General features: G+C 35.8%; 1 protein-coding gene across 4 annotated transcripts in view; it reads left to right on the top strand.

The window, feature by feature from the left end:
• RALGPS2 (Ral GEF with PH domain and SH3 binding motif 2) overlaps positions 1–13,906 on the top strand; it is a 122,502-nt gene that overhangs the window by 38,872 nt on the left and 69,724 nt on the right. For all 4 annotated transcript variants that reach the window (XM_039337186.1, XM_039337185.1, XM_039337187.1 and 1 more), the window contains 4 exons: positions 2,896–2,979; positions 3,365–3,454; positions 4,846–4,938; positions 10,677–10,803. In XM_039337186.1, coding sequence (XP_039193120.1) covers positions 2,896–2,979; positions 3,365–3,454; positions 4,846–4,938; positions 10,677–10,803 — 394 coding nt within the window. The remainder of the gene's footprint in view (positions 1–2,895; positions 2,980–3,364; positions 3,455–4,845; positions 4,939–10,676; positions 10,804–13,906) is intronic.

Raw genomic sequence — 13,906 nt, 5'->3', positions numbered from 1 at the left:
AAAACTTGCATTAATCTATTTGCCAATATTTTCGAAAAAATCTTATAATTTGTATTCAAAAGCGATATAGGTCTATAATTCTTAGGCTGGGTAAGGTCTTGGTCCTCCTTTGGAATCAACGATATAAAAGCCAAGATGGAGGCACTTCTCCTCCAATCTGGATACTATTAAAAAGTTCCTTTAATGGTTCTATCATCTCTTCAGATAATATTTTATAATAAATTGCTGTTAATCCATCTGTACCAGGAGCCTTACCCACTTTTAACTGTTTAATTGCCCAAATAATTTTCTCAGAAGTAATTAAACAATTCATCTCATTTCGTTGTTCATTTGAAAGTCTAGGAAAATGTGCTGCCTGTAGGTATTTATCTATATTTAAAGCTTGTATATTTTCACTAGCGTATAATTTTGTATAAAAATCTAAAAAACTCTTTTTAATCAACTTTTGTTGATGTACCTCTTTACCTTTATATTCTATTGATAAGAATTTTTATGCCAGTTTTCCTAAGGGTTGATCTTAGGGAGTGAATTTAGACTGAAAGGGGATTTTAAGAAGAAGCCAAATCTTGCAAGAATTTATCCAAAAATTACATTTCAATCCAATCTTTCTCAGAATCTTTTCATATAAAATAATGTGATATAAACTAAATAACACAATTCTTTTAGGATTTATCTGCAAAAGTTTGCAGTCTAGCATGTTTACCTTTATACTTTTGAGAGAAATAAGTCAAACTAGAAACATTAACATTGAGAAGAGTGTAAGGACCCACCCCACTCTACATCTTAAGAAGACAGAACTCTTGGAATATGTCTTCCAACAGGCATCTTTATTAAGATAAGATGGTTGCAGGCGTTCTAGACAGGATCTGGAGCCCAACCCCTACCATTCAAGGTTTTAAGTGTTCCCAAGCAGCCCCCATCCCATCGTCCTTTCAGCGACAATCCCAGGCGTCACATTTCCATCCCCTTTTCCTCTCAACCGGCAGAAGGGAGACTTCAGAAAGTAGTAGATGAAAGCTGATGGGCCATATTGTTGTGTTCAGTCCTCTGAGTGAGATCCACATTCAGTCCCTTTGAAGTTTTTATGAAGGAAGTGAGTGCCATAAAACCCCTTTGCTCATCTCCCTTCCCCTTCGTAGTATGACAGAATCCAGAGAGGGCAGAAATGGGGTTTTCCATAGTCGATAACTAGAAATGAAATATAATTGGATTCTGACAAAGAGATTTATTTTTTTAATGTAGGGTGAGAAACACTTAGTATTTTAATATAAAAACAAGCATTTGATTCATAGCTGTTTAAATTACAAGGTGACTTACAGCTTCAAAGGACCTTCTTCACAGAAATCACTTATTTTGCTTTCTGCACATGGCAAGAAAATATATACCACCTTAATGATGCCGTTTCCACTTTTCAAAACACCCAGAGTTGATCTGGGCTGTTCTCTGGCTACTTAACAGTTTTTGACATGTTTCCTGTAGCAACCCAGATAAAGACTGGGGATTGGAGGGAGCTCCAAGTGTTTTTTTTTGTTGTTGTTTTTTTTTGTGGGGTTGGAGGATTAGGTGAGAGAGAGAGAGACAGTTTTCAGCCTGGTACCTAACGGTTTAGAATATATTTTGCTATGTCCTCTACTTAAACCATTATAGCAACATGCAACAGTGGTTTTAGCCATTAGAAAAAGTGATTATAAAATAGCTGGCATGCTGTCTTTTTGCAATTACAAGTAACATTAATATTTTTAAACCAGTCAAGCATTGGTGGTTTGGATGATTGCTATCTGCTTATATCAACTGCTTACATTTTTTACAGACTCCAAACAAATTCATATAGTATATTCTAGAAAAATGGATTGGGAAGTGGTATTACAACTTCAAACAATCACTAAACAAATGGTCTAAGACTACCTATAAAGGTAGTCTTTAATGTTTTAAGTATTGGCAGATAAACAGTTCTTCAACAAGCTTCTGTCTCCTTTCAGTGAGCTTACTCTCTTGCACTTTTTCAAAATTTCCCCTCCATTCTCTCCTTATTTTATCTTATCCTTCCTAGTTTGAAGCATGTTTCCAGTTCTGGATTGCAGACAAACTCTAGACCATTCAGGCATTATGAATCTGGAGCACTGATCTGGCGAGCACACTGGATAACTCCTGCCTCAGTGTTGCTCCAGTGATGTTTGAAGTCCTTTGTAGTTATTCATGTATTTAGCACAAAAGAGAGCATTTTTGTTATGTTTCTCTTGAGCTAGTGTATAGACTGTTCTGTGCAATAATCTGTGCTAAATTCATGAATCACTGCAGGAAAGCCAACATCATTTCAGTGACATTGATAAGGGATGATTCTGTGATGGAGTCCCTACCGGTAAATACTCCAGTTTGCATAATGTCAGAATGGGGCTATCTTTAGTATGTTACTGAAAACTCGGCTTGTTATATAGGAATCAAGCTAATATTGCATATTTATTAACATAGTTTGACTGAATATATTAGAGAATAGCACTTATTTCGTAGCTTGAGAATTTTAGTGAAATGTATACTGTTAGACAAATTTAAGCATTAAAAACAAGGATATACAAGATAGTTCAGATTTCACGCTCTCTTTTATACACTTAATTATCTCAATTTAGAATGCTATTCAATGGAAATTTCAAATGAAATGCTTCTGAAGATTCAAAGATTCACACATTGCTAAAGACATGGAATCGTTCAAACTATGTTATAATTCATAGTACTTTTACAAAAAGCATGCTCAGAATTAACATTTATATCTAGCACATCAGCTTTACCAGTAATATTATGAAAAATATAAATAGAACTTCTATTAATAAAAGGAAAAATCATGTTTTGTTTTGCAATCTGAACACTGACATTACATTATTTTTTTCATTGTTCATCTAGGAACTGTCAAGCTGTGGTTGGAATAAAAAGGAAAAATATAGTTCAGCACCAAATGCAGTTGCTTTTACAAGAAGATTCAACCATGTAAGTTTTGAGACTTAATTGTATACATCACAATAAAATGCTGCAATTAATGAAACCATGTGGTCTATTCTTTTGTTAAAACCTTAATTTATGTTAAGGGTAGGGATATCGCTATACTCCCATCTCCCACCTCTGCCCCTACCCTCAATGAGGTTGCATAACAAAAATAAGACTAAATATGTCCATCTGAATGAATAGAAAGAACCTATGCTAATTGAATTCACACATGAGTGAAGTATACATTCTAAGGGAATAATTTGCATTTTTTAAAGTGACCCATTGATTTTATAATGGGAAATTTTTGATTATTTCAGTATTCACATTTTATTAGCACTACCGCCACTTCCTTTTTGTATATATTTTAATGTAGACCTTTTGTTTTCAGGTAAGTTTTTGGGTTGTTAGAGAGATTCTTCATGCACAGACATTGAAAATAAGAGCTGAAGTCCTAAGCCACTATATCAAAACTGCTAAGGTAAGAAAATATATTTAGGGAACAGTTTTAAACTTTAAAACTCCTTTCAAAAATCTATTATAATTTTGCTTCCATTTACTTATAATATGAGAAAGGTATTATTGTGAATAAGTTATAGAAATTACAACATGTAATGATTCTTCATTATTGTTTGAAAGTTGCAGAAATAGATTATGATATTGCTAGTAAGTTTGAAACTGTTCCTCTGAAACTGGCAGGACATATGTTGAATCAACCACAAATTAATTACATTTGTAAATAAATGTATGTTAAAAAGTGCACAATATTTTCTGGCTTTATCTTTTGAATAATGTATTGAAAGTCTTGATTTACGGGTTGCATGTTTCTTTTGAGCACATAGTACAAAACAACAAGTATTTGTTGATGAAGTCATGAACAATATTAAAGTTCACTCATATAATTTCTTGTTACTCATTTCTTGTATTTATGTAGCTTTTAGACTTTTTATATATCAGTCACCAAAATAATATTATTTTACATGATTTTATACTTTTATTTTAAAATAATTTTCTATTTGCCACAGTTTTTCAGATTTAGATGTTTTTATCAGAGTTCTAATAGAAATATGTAATTTCAATTCTAGTATATATATATTATAAATAGACACATAATAAATTTGGTGGAAATGTTAAACTGTGAATGATAGATAAGCCAACAGATGAATATGGTGGGCACATGCTACTGCTCTATGCTATATTTCTGTGTTAATTTCCCCCCAGTTTCTCTATTCTAAATAATATTAACCTTAATTTTATACTTAAAGAGTATAAGTATGCTGCTGATCTCTTAACCTAGTTAAAGAAGTTGTTGTTGTTCATTTTGCCCCAAGCCAAGCTAGGTTACACACAAAAATCACATTTAGACAACTACAGAGGGGCATAAACAGAATCTAGACTTCCCCATACCCAAGACCCTCAAATGTTTGGGGAATCCTTGTGGTAGAATGGCAAAAGGATAAGGGGAAAGGAAGTGATTGTTGAATAATTAGTAGAGTTGCTTTCTATTCCACTCTCAGTATTTCTTTTGTACTTTCTTCTTTCTCCCCTCTGTCAGAAAATATATCAGCAGATTTTCTTAATCCTCAAAAAGAATATGATTTATAGGTCAGGCAAAGAGCGAAAGCATTTGAAAGTTTCTGCTTGGATCCAATCTAATCTAGATCGTATAGGACAGAATAGTTGTGAAGCTTTATAATTCACTTCAGTTTTATAATTCTTTGGCAGTTTTATTTTGGCTGAAGTATTGGTTATCATCTGGTTGTATCCATTCTTTATTGCCCTGCACTCTTAGAACATTGTTCAAAGGTTTATGATTTAACAGTAGTAAACAATTACTTGATATTGAGCTTCCATTTCTGTTCTTGTCCTCAGAAACTTTATGAACTAAATAATTTACATGCTCTTATGGCTGTGGTTTCTGGATTACAAAGTGCCCCCATCTTCAGGTTGACTAAAACATGGGCGGTGAGTGAATTACATTAAATAATTGCTTTTTTATTAAGAATAACAAAACATCAATTATATAAGAAGCTGGCCTAGCCAATGGATTTTATAGGCATCTGTGGTATAAAGAAACAAAATAAGAAAAGAATATGAAGGGATGTATTTTAAGGCAAAAATTGGAATCTTTTGAAAGTAAGAGTAAGAAATTCAGCAGAAGTCCATTAAGGGCTACTAGAAATAACGTATCTATTTTAACCTTCATCAAATAAACTAATATTATATTTCTTTCTTTTATAATGATAAAATATTGATAGTTCCTTCAAGTTATGTTCTAGAACTTGACTTTACATTTTTTTTCTTTGTTCCTTCTCATAAAATTCTGTAAAGCTTTAACAAGCCTCTTTTGTAAATTCAATATAAGAAAATTATCAAGGTCACTTTCTTCTTCTTTTTTTAATTGAAAAGTTTTATACAAGTTTTAAACAATATCCCCCCCTAAAATAACCCCCTCCCTCCCTCCCCCCTCACTTCCCAGAGCTGGTTACAGGGTTACAAATAAACAAACAAATTCTAAATAAACTTATCCAACTATACAAATAATAAAATCGATAATATACTTTAACTCAAATACAAAAAGGGGGGAAAATTAACAATATAAGCATTTCCAAATTAAAAACTATAAATAATTCATAATCTGCATAATGCATTTTAAACCCATATCATAACCCATATTTACTCTACATATAATTTATCCATCTTCACCTCGCTGAGGTGTATATTTCTTTTAAACAACCATTCGTCCATAATAAACACAAAATTTTCCCTCCAATATAACCTAACCAACAAACTTACGTTCGATAAAATTGGCTCTTTGCTTTTTACCCCTAAGAAAGTCTATAATACCCTCCTACTTAAAAAGTTTCAGCAAACCATTCATCTTCTAAAATTCTCACCAACAGAGATCATTAAAATTTTGAATTCTTTTACACATTTACCCATAATATCTCATAATTATTTTTCACTTTAAATTAAGAATTTATAATATATATACTCCCAAATATTTAAACTTTTCCACTAAATCAACACCTTCTATTATTCTTTTACTTTACATCTACATACTACACAAATCATTCATGGTTCCTTTAAAACAGTGGTTCTCAACCTTTCTAATGCTGTGACCCCATAATACAGTTCCCCATGTTGTGGTGACCCCCAAGTGGGTGTGGCCACCAATAAGAGGGAGTAGGACAGCTAGAGAAAAGGGAAAAAAATGGCGGACAGCGTGGTTTGGCGACCCCCGTGAAATGGTCATTCGACCCCAAATGGGGTCCCGACCCACAGGTTGAGAACCACTGCTTTAAAACATACTAAATACAAATCATTCACTTTTCCTTTAAAACATCTTCTATCTCAAAAAACTACTACAAAAGTTCATCATTTCCTTTTCTTTATTCCAACATCCATCTTCTGCAGTTCTTTTAATTTATATCTATAGGCTGCACGCATCATTCTCGGTTCCTTTAAAAAATCTTCTGTCTCAAGAGATTGCTGCAAAGGTTCAGCCTGTTTGTTTCCCACATCCAATAGCATAGCACTTTCAACCGGCTGCTCTTCCAACTTTTCTTCTATTATCTCAGGTCGTAAAGATAATGGAGAACCCACCTTCAAAATCGAAATGTAAAAATCTTTCGCCTTTGACATTGTATTAAGTCTATAATATATCCCCGCATAATTCAGGACTATTCCAACCGGTATATCCCATCTGAATCGAACCTGGCGTTTTTTGAGCTCATCAACCAAAAAAGCAAAATCCTTTCTTTTTCTAAGAATTTTTTAAGGTATTTCTTTTAAAATTATAACATCTTGAGCTGCAGTTTGAAATCTCTGCTTATAAAAAGCCTGTAAAATTTCATTACGAAGTGATCTCCTAGAAAAATAGATAACCACGTCTCGTGGCAAATTCGTTTGTCTCGCAACCCTAGAATTAACCCTAAAAACTTTTTCCGTCTATCTCTCAATATTTCTTCAGGCTCAGCCCCCAAAATAAGAGCTATATCTTTTACCACCACTTGTCTCAAATCCTCTTGAATATTTTCCTTCATTCCCCTTATTCTTAAAACAAATTCCATGTTTTTCTATTGTAATATAGTAACTTCATCCTGTATTATTTCCACATTATTTTCCACTTTGTCAATTCAATCTTCCAGTTTTTCAAAATTTTCCACAACATCATCAATACGCTCATCCATAAGATCTGTGTGACCAACAAACTTTTGAAATGCAAACACTATGTCCTCTGTCAATTTCATGAATTTATTTTCAATAAAAACCTCCATCTCTTCTTTAATCTGTCGTGCCTTGTTTTCCAAGGCATCCTGTAAATCTTTAAGTATACATGCTGGAGACAATAGAGAAGGTGGTGGAAATTTAGACTTAGCTTGCTGAGCTGTCTGCATTACCGGGAAGATCGAGGCTTTAGAAGCAACAGAAGCTCCGAGACGCTTTGAAGCCATTTTATTTTTAAGACCACTTGTAAAAAGTCTGCTAAAATCTTATAAAATCAACAAATACCACCCCCCCCCCAAAAAAAAAGAAAAAAGGAGAAGGGGAAAAAAGACAAAAGCCCCCTTAAAAGAAAAAAAGAAGATTCTTGCAATTTATACAAATACCAAATCTGTTACATTGTTCCAAGTAGAAGTTCCGGTCCTTTCACTCAATGAATCAACATCTCAGCGCCATTTTTCACCACTCTTAATTAAAGGAAGGAGAAGATAAGTTCTTTTCCAGAGTTAAAGTCCGAAATAATCCCCATTTTAATCTCTCCTGGTCAGCTCTGTCTGCTTTAAATTTTACTCACAAGTTCATTTTAAGCGCAGATGTGGAAGCAGCGTCTAGCTTTGCCCTGGAAAAATCAGGGCAAAGGCATCCTGGAATGTGGAGAACACCCCAGACTCCGTGGGAGCTCACCCTCTGACCACCAAAAAAGAAAACTTTGGGGCCTCGGGGAGCTCTACCACTATCTGAGGAAAGCTCACCTCCTCCCCTTCACCTGGGGAGAGAGGTTCCAAGCCGCGAGATAGCTGTTGCTAGCTGTCTCAGCTGGCTTTGACACATCCCAGGGCGGACGGCTGAAGAAAGCCGCCATCGCCACGGACGTCACCACTGGAAGTTAAGGTCACTTTCTTGATTTACTGTTTGTATAACCCTTTTAATTATTGAGATGTTAGCCAGTTTCTTTTGTACATCCATTGTAGCATCTTTTTCCATATTGTAGTCTGTTATTTTTAAATCCACTTTCAAATCAGTCTCCATTTTGTCAGGTAAAACATATTCCTCTTCCATAACATCTTTTAGACACAGTCATTCTATAGAGGAAAACATTGTTAAAGTTAGCTTCTAGGTTCAGTGTTCAAAAATATTCTTCATTATGTTAGAATATTTTGCTTCATCCCAAGTCCACTTTGAGTATTCTCCTTTAATTGAAATTTTTAGTTATCTGTAATATCCAATTCTTACCTTGTGCTTTTTAGCATTCAAAACAAAAACATTTTTTCCATTGGAAAATTATTTATAATTTATTTCAAATTAATCTGGATTCTTAATACATTTGTAACTTTCTAAAGTCAAAATTTTAATCAACCTATATTAAAATAATAATAGTTTTTAAATTCCTTAAGCTTGTATTTGAAACTTTTTTTACTAAGGACTGAGGAAACTCACCAGGTACTAGAAAACCTGTTGATCAAAAGGTTTCTAGTATCTGAAAAGAGTTATCAAGCAGTTTTTAAAAGTGCTTAGAAAAAGAAGTATGTGAACCCAAGGTTCTTTCAAAGGCATCAACTGTGGTTTGAGCAAGATGGCTATTTCCTTGTGTCCCAAAACTCTAAATTTGCCAGAGACTGCTGGCTTGCAATCTGCTTGTGAGGAGCAACTGTCTTTAGCATTTATAGATGATCTCAAGTCCTTTCCTTGTCCAGAGAGGAGGTATCGAAGAGCTAGCTAGTCTGCTTGCTGTTTTTTCATACAACTAAGGTTGTTGGCTCCATTTTTCACAGAGTCATCTTGAATCTGCCATTTCTTCCCCAGAAATCTTACAGGAAAATTACAAGTGGTACCTGTTTCCTGAGATGGTCAGGAACTTGGGTCTTGAAAGGTAGTGGTGCTTAGTGAATGATTCTGCTGCTTATTTGAGGAATGATTTCAGCCTCAGATAAACATACTGTTCCTTCAAAGGCCTCTAGCACTAGATGTACCAATAGCAGTGGTGGCACAGTGGTTAGAATGCAGTACTGCAGACTAACTCTGCTCACTAGCAGGAGTTCAGTCCTAACCGGCTGAAGGTTGACTCAGCCTTCAATCCTTCCGAGGTCGGTAAAATGAGGACCCAGATTATTGGGGGCAATAAAACCACTTAGAGCAGTGGTTCTCAACCTTTTTAATGCCGCGACCCCCGACCGGTCGTAAGTCGAGGACTACCCAACCGGTCGTAAGTTGAGGATGACCCAACCGGTCGTAAGCCAAGGACTTTCCCTGCCCGGGAGTGCCACGCATGCATGGTGCCGCCCCCTGCGCCGGCCGAGGTGTAGCTGGCAAGGGGCAGAGACGGCGCAGGCCGACCACTGGCTGGGCCACCAGCTGGCCCAGCCCAAGGGAGATAAGGCATCCACCAGGCCCCATGCACGCCAGCAACCCTCCCTGCGCCCGCCGGCCTCCCACCTCCCACCCCTGGCCCTCTTTTACTTACATTTGTAGTAGTTGCTCAGCAGGGAGGGGTGGAAACTTCCAGACAGCTTGCCTTTGCTGCAGACAACTTTCAGCACCGTTTGCAGAATGGGACTTTTGGCGGGCTCAGCAGGGCAGAGACAGCCTGGACAATTCCTATTGGCTTTTGAAAGCCAATAGAATTAGACTCTATTCAAGAGAGTCTATTCTATTGGCTTTCAAAAGCCAATAGAATAAAAGGGAGTAGCACAGCTAAGGAAAAGGGGGGGGGGGAATGGCGGACTGCGTTGTTTGGCGACCCCCGTGAAATGGTCGTTCAACCCCAAATGGGATCCTGACCCACAGGTTGAGAACCACTGACTTAGAGGGTGCTGTAAAGCACTATAAACAGTATATAAGTCTGAGTGCCTTTGCCATTTCTATCTGGAGAAAAGCAAAGCTATCCTTCTGAAAATATGTTTTGAAAGATTGGAGGATTTTTTGGAAACACATGAAAAGCAGTGCAGAGGGCTATAAAAAGAAGATATGATTGTTAGATATTTTTTATTAGATAATTCATATTATCCACCTTCCACCTTTTCTTCACTTAGGAGTCTTCATTAGATTCTGATTCTAATTTTTTCTCCCTGAACTTTGATGCTTTGGGGTCTTTGACACATTATCTAATGGCACTTTATGATTTTTGACTTTGAAGTTTGCATTGTATTTTGACTCTGCTGTGACTACCTTATTAAGAGAGAATGGAATAAACATTTTTTAAAAAACAAACCATGGGGGATATATTTTCTATCTATTGCTACTTTTTAAGCTTATTTTAAAAATCACCAGCAGAATACTAGGGATTTAATATGAAGGATAATTTGGCCTTGAGGTTTATTTGTCTTCTAACAGTTTAAATGTCTGTTTTAAATGTTTTCTTTTAGTCAGTTGTAGGTTTTTCAGTATCCCATTTTGTCATATAAAATAACTATTAAATACCTGAATATAAAAAGATAGCTTTTACAGTAATAGTTGTCTGTTCTTTATTTTCCCAAAAGTTACTGAGCCGAAAAGACAAAGCTTCTTTTGACAAACTGGAATACGTAATGAGCAAAGAGGACAATTATAAAAGACTTAGAGACTATATTAGTAGCTTGAAGATGACTCCTTGTATTCCTTATTTAGGTAAGATAAATACTTTTTTTAGATAATCTGTTAAAATATTGATATTGGCTGCAGTCTGTGAACTTAAAGTTTTACCATTACTGTTTCTGTTTAAAGAGAGTATCTTGTGACTTATATTTAAAATTCATTCTCCTTTCAATATGAAGTAACATAATAAAGCTTGTGTTGCAAAGCTGCTTTAGTCAGACATTTTACCCTTAACCAGCCTACAGAGGTTGTGATGATCTGGCTCTGCTATCTGCTTGAAACTAAGGCAGCCTCACCAGCTGAGGTTTTCTTGATTATTTATAGAATCTGTGTTCTCCGACAGAATGCTTTGAGTTGTGATTGCAAATAATGTCTGGATTTCCAACTATCATAAATTTGCATATAATAAGTTTTAAAGCAATGCAAAATTTTCTTTTGAAAAATTTGACATGAGAAAGGACATGCTAAGAATTCGGTAAGTATAATATATAAATTTTTATTGAATTTCAGCATTTGGAAAAAGAAAAAAACAGGAGGTCAATTTACCTCATCCCTCTTGTGGACATCATCATTACTGCTATCATCCTAAGAGTGATTGATTTTTTTAGAAGAGCCTAGCTTAGCTGACTACTGCATTTTAGAAATTTCATGTTGCTTCCATATTCTTTTCCAACACACACATACATACAGATATAGAGCTAAGCAACAATCACTCTCAAAATACAAAATCCAGTCCTTGTTTTCACAGTTCCTATCCAACCTCTACAAAAATACCATTTTTGTCCTCTATGCAAAATTCTGGGCATATGGACTTACATTTTTGAATAGTAAGTAAGACCTACTTCGAAAATAAGCCCTAGCTTGATTTTTGGGGGTGGACCTAATATAAGCCTTACCCCCGAAATAAGCCCTAGTTTTGGGGCAAGGCACATGCCTAAAATCAAGCTAGGGCACGGGTGAAGGGGTGGAGCTGCCCCATGCGCTCTGCACCCACTTACCGTTGCAGCCTGTCACTCCTCGCCGGCCCACTTCTGTGGTGTTCCCTGGTCTGCATTTTGCAATTAGAGGCCTTTCCAGAAGGCCTCTGCAACCAAGAACTGAGCTATGGATTCAATCCATAGCTCAGTTCTCAGCTGCACCTCTGACTGCGAAATGCAGGCTGTGGGACACTGCAGAAGAAGTGGGTTGGCTGGGCAGGGCTGTCGGTGCTGGAGGTGAATGGAAAAGTCACTCCCTGAAAATAAGACCTGGTGCCTCTTTTGGAGGCAAAAAAAAAAGACCGGGTCTTATTTTCAGGGAAACACAGTAATAGCCCATATCCATGACATTTATTGATGTCTGGCCTTGAGAAGTTTGTTTTGCTGCAGTTGGACTTTAGCAGGGCACTAGAAGTCGAGGAATACATTGGCACATCTTGAAAAATCTTTCAGTAAATATGGAAAATGCAAAATGTACTTGGGATGTACACAATGTTTCAACCTCAAAATATTTTCAACTTGAAACAGATTGGGTTCCCATTGAAGCCACACTTCAATGTGGCAATGTATTTCTACAGTGCTGAGCACATATTTGCACTATTGATGAACAAATAAATGGATTTGGCAAACACAAAGATAAAGGTAGAAAAGTATTACTATATTATTCTTGTGTAACATAGTAATACTTGTGACTTTCGTAGTTCTTCTTGTGCCTTTTATAGTAAAACAGTTTCCAAAACTGTAATGAAAAACTGGATTTGTACAGATTTTTAAAATGATTTTAGGTAATTACATATAATATAGTAATTAATTTATAGATTTATTATGGTATTGTATAAAGACCATTCAATCACATATTTACCTCAGTTGCTTCATTCAAGTAGATACATTGCTTTATTCAATCTATGGATAGTTTACTCTAAACATGATCTGCAAATTTTTTTCAATAGATTCCAAAAAAGGGATTTTAAAGAATTCAAGTTTTCCTGTTTTCAACAGAATTCCTGTCTAAGAGATAGATATAAACTAGCCATTTATATGCTAGTTGTTTTTAAATCATTAAACTGTTGTCAAAATAATGAAAAAGGAATATCATCATACATCTGGCTGTTTGAAACAGTTTCCTGCTTCTTAGGCAGTGAGAAATAAAATTTAAAAACATCCATGGTAAAAAAAACATAGCAAAGATACATTGTTATACTTTCAGTGAACTGAAAACCATTTAACTCCAAGATGAGAAATTTGAATGCCTTGCTATCTGCTGTACTGCTATGAAAGAGAAAGGTAATCATGTGAAACGTGCGTGCACATTTATGCAATTAACATGAAAACTTTAAAATGTGTAACTGTAAAAACACCTAATTCATATATTGGCAATGATCTAACCTAATAGAGGCGTGGTGGTTCAGTGGCTTTATGACCCTGGAGAAGGTTTCTGCTCCAGCAATTCAAATTCTAGCATTGTGTATCAGGGTAAGCTCCCTTCATTTGCTTCAGCTTTTGTCCCCCTAACAGTTTGAAAACATGTTCTATGCGAGTAGATAAAATAGGTACCAGTTCGATGGGGTGGGGGAAGAGCTGGTGCAGGCAGTCACATTCCTGCCCTCTGAACCTTCCCAGTTGTGGTGCCTGTTTGCAAGATGGTGCCAGGGAGGGAGGGGGCCTTGAATGACTCTGCAGAAAGAGCTGCTTGTCTTTTTTTCTGATGCGAAGCTAGCTCACCCTTATGTGACGCGCCACAGGAAGCACGCATTTCCTAGAATAGAGCTGGTACTTTGGAAGCCAAAATATACTGTGGTCTCCTGGCTAATGTAACAATGCCATAGGCTAATAATAATAATAAGGTATAACCTAATCATATGAAATAATTGAGGGAATGTATAGGTTCAGTATTTGGAAAAAATCAAATTCTGCCTTTCCAAATGGATCCCCAAAAATCTACTTATGGTTACATCGGTCTTCATGTTCATGTCTTCACATTTCAGCACTTGGCAACCAGTGCTTACATTTATGGCTATCTGTAACCATTTGAGATTGCATTTTTTTGACTATTTTTGTTAATTTTCAGTGGGTTTTTTTTCAGTTTCCAGCAAAAACTGCCATTGGATAAAATGAATTAGTTTAACCACCATGTTCAGCTAACAACTCTGATGTTAGTT

The sequence above is a fragment of the Crotalus tigris genome, unplaced genomic scaffold, assembly GCF_016545835.1.
Source record: "Crotalus tigris isolate CLP2741 ecotype Arizona unplaced genomic scaffold, ASM1654583v1 scf7180000017668.6805642782:7212621, whole genome shotgun sequence".
NCBI classification, from domain to species: Eukaryota; Metazoa; Chordata; class Lepidosauria; order Squamata; family Viperidae; genus Crotalus; species Crotalus tigris.
Note: the sequence above shows the minus strand (reverse complement) of the source record. Positions and strands in the feature narration are given on the sequence as shown.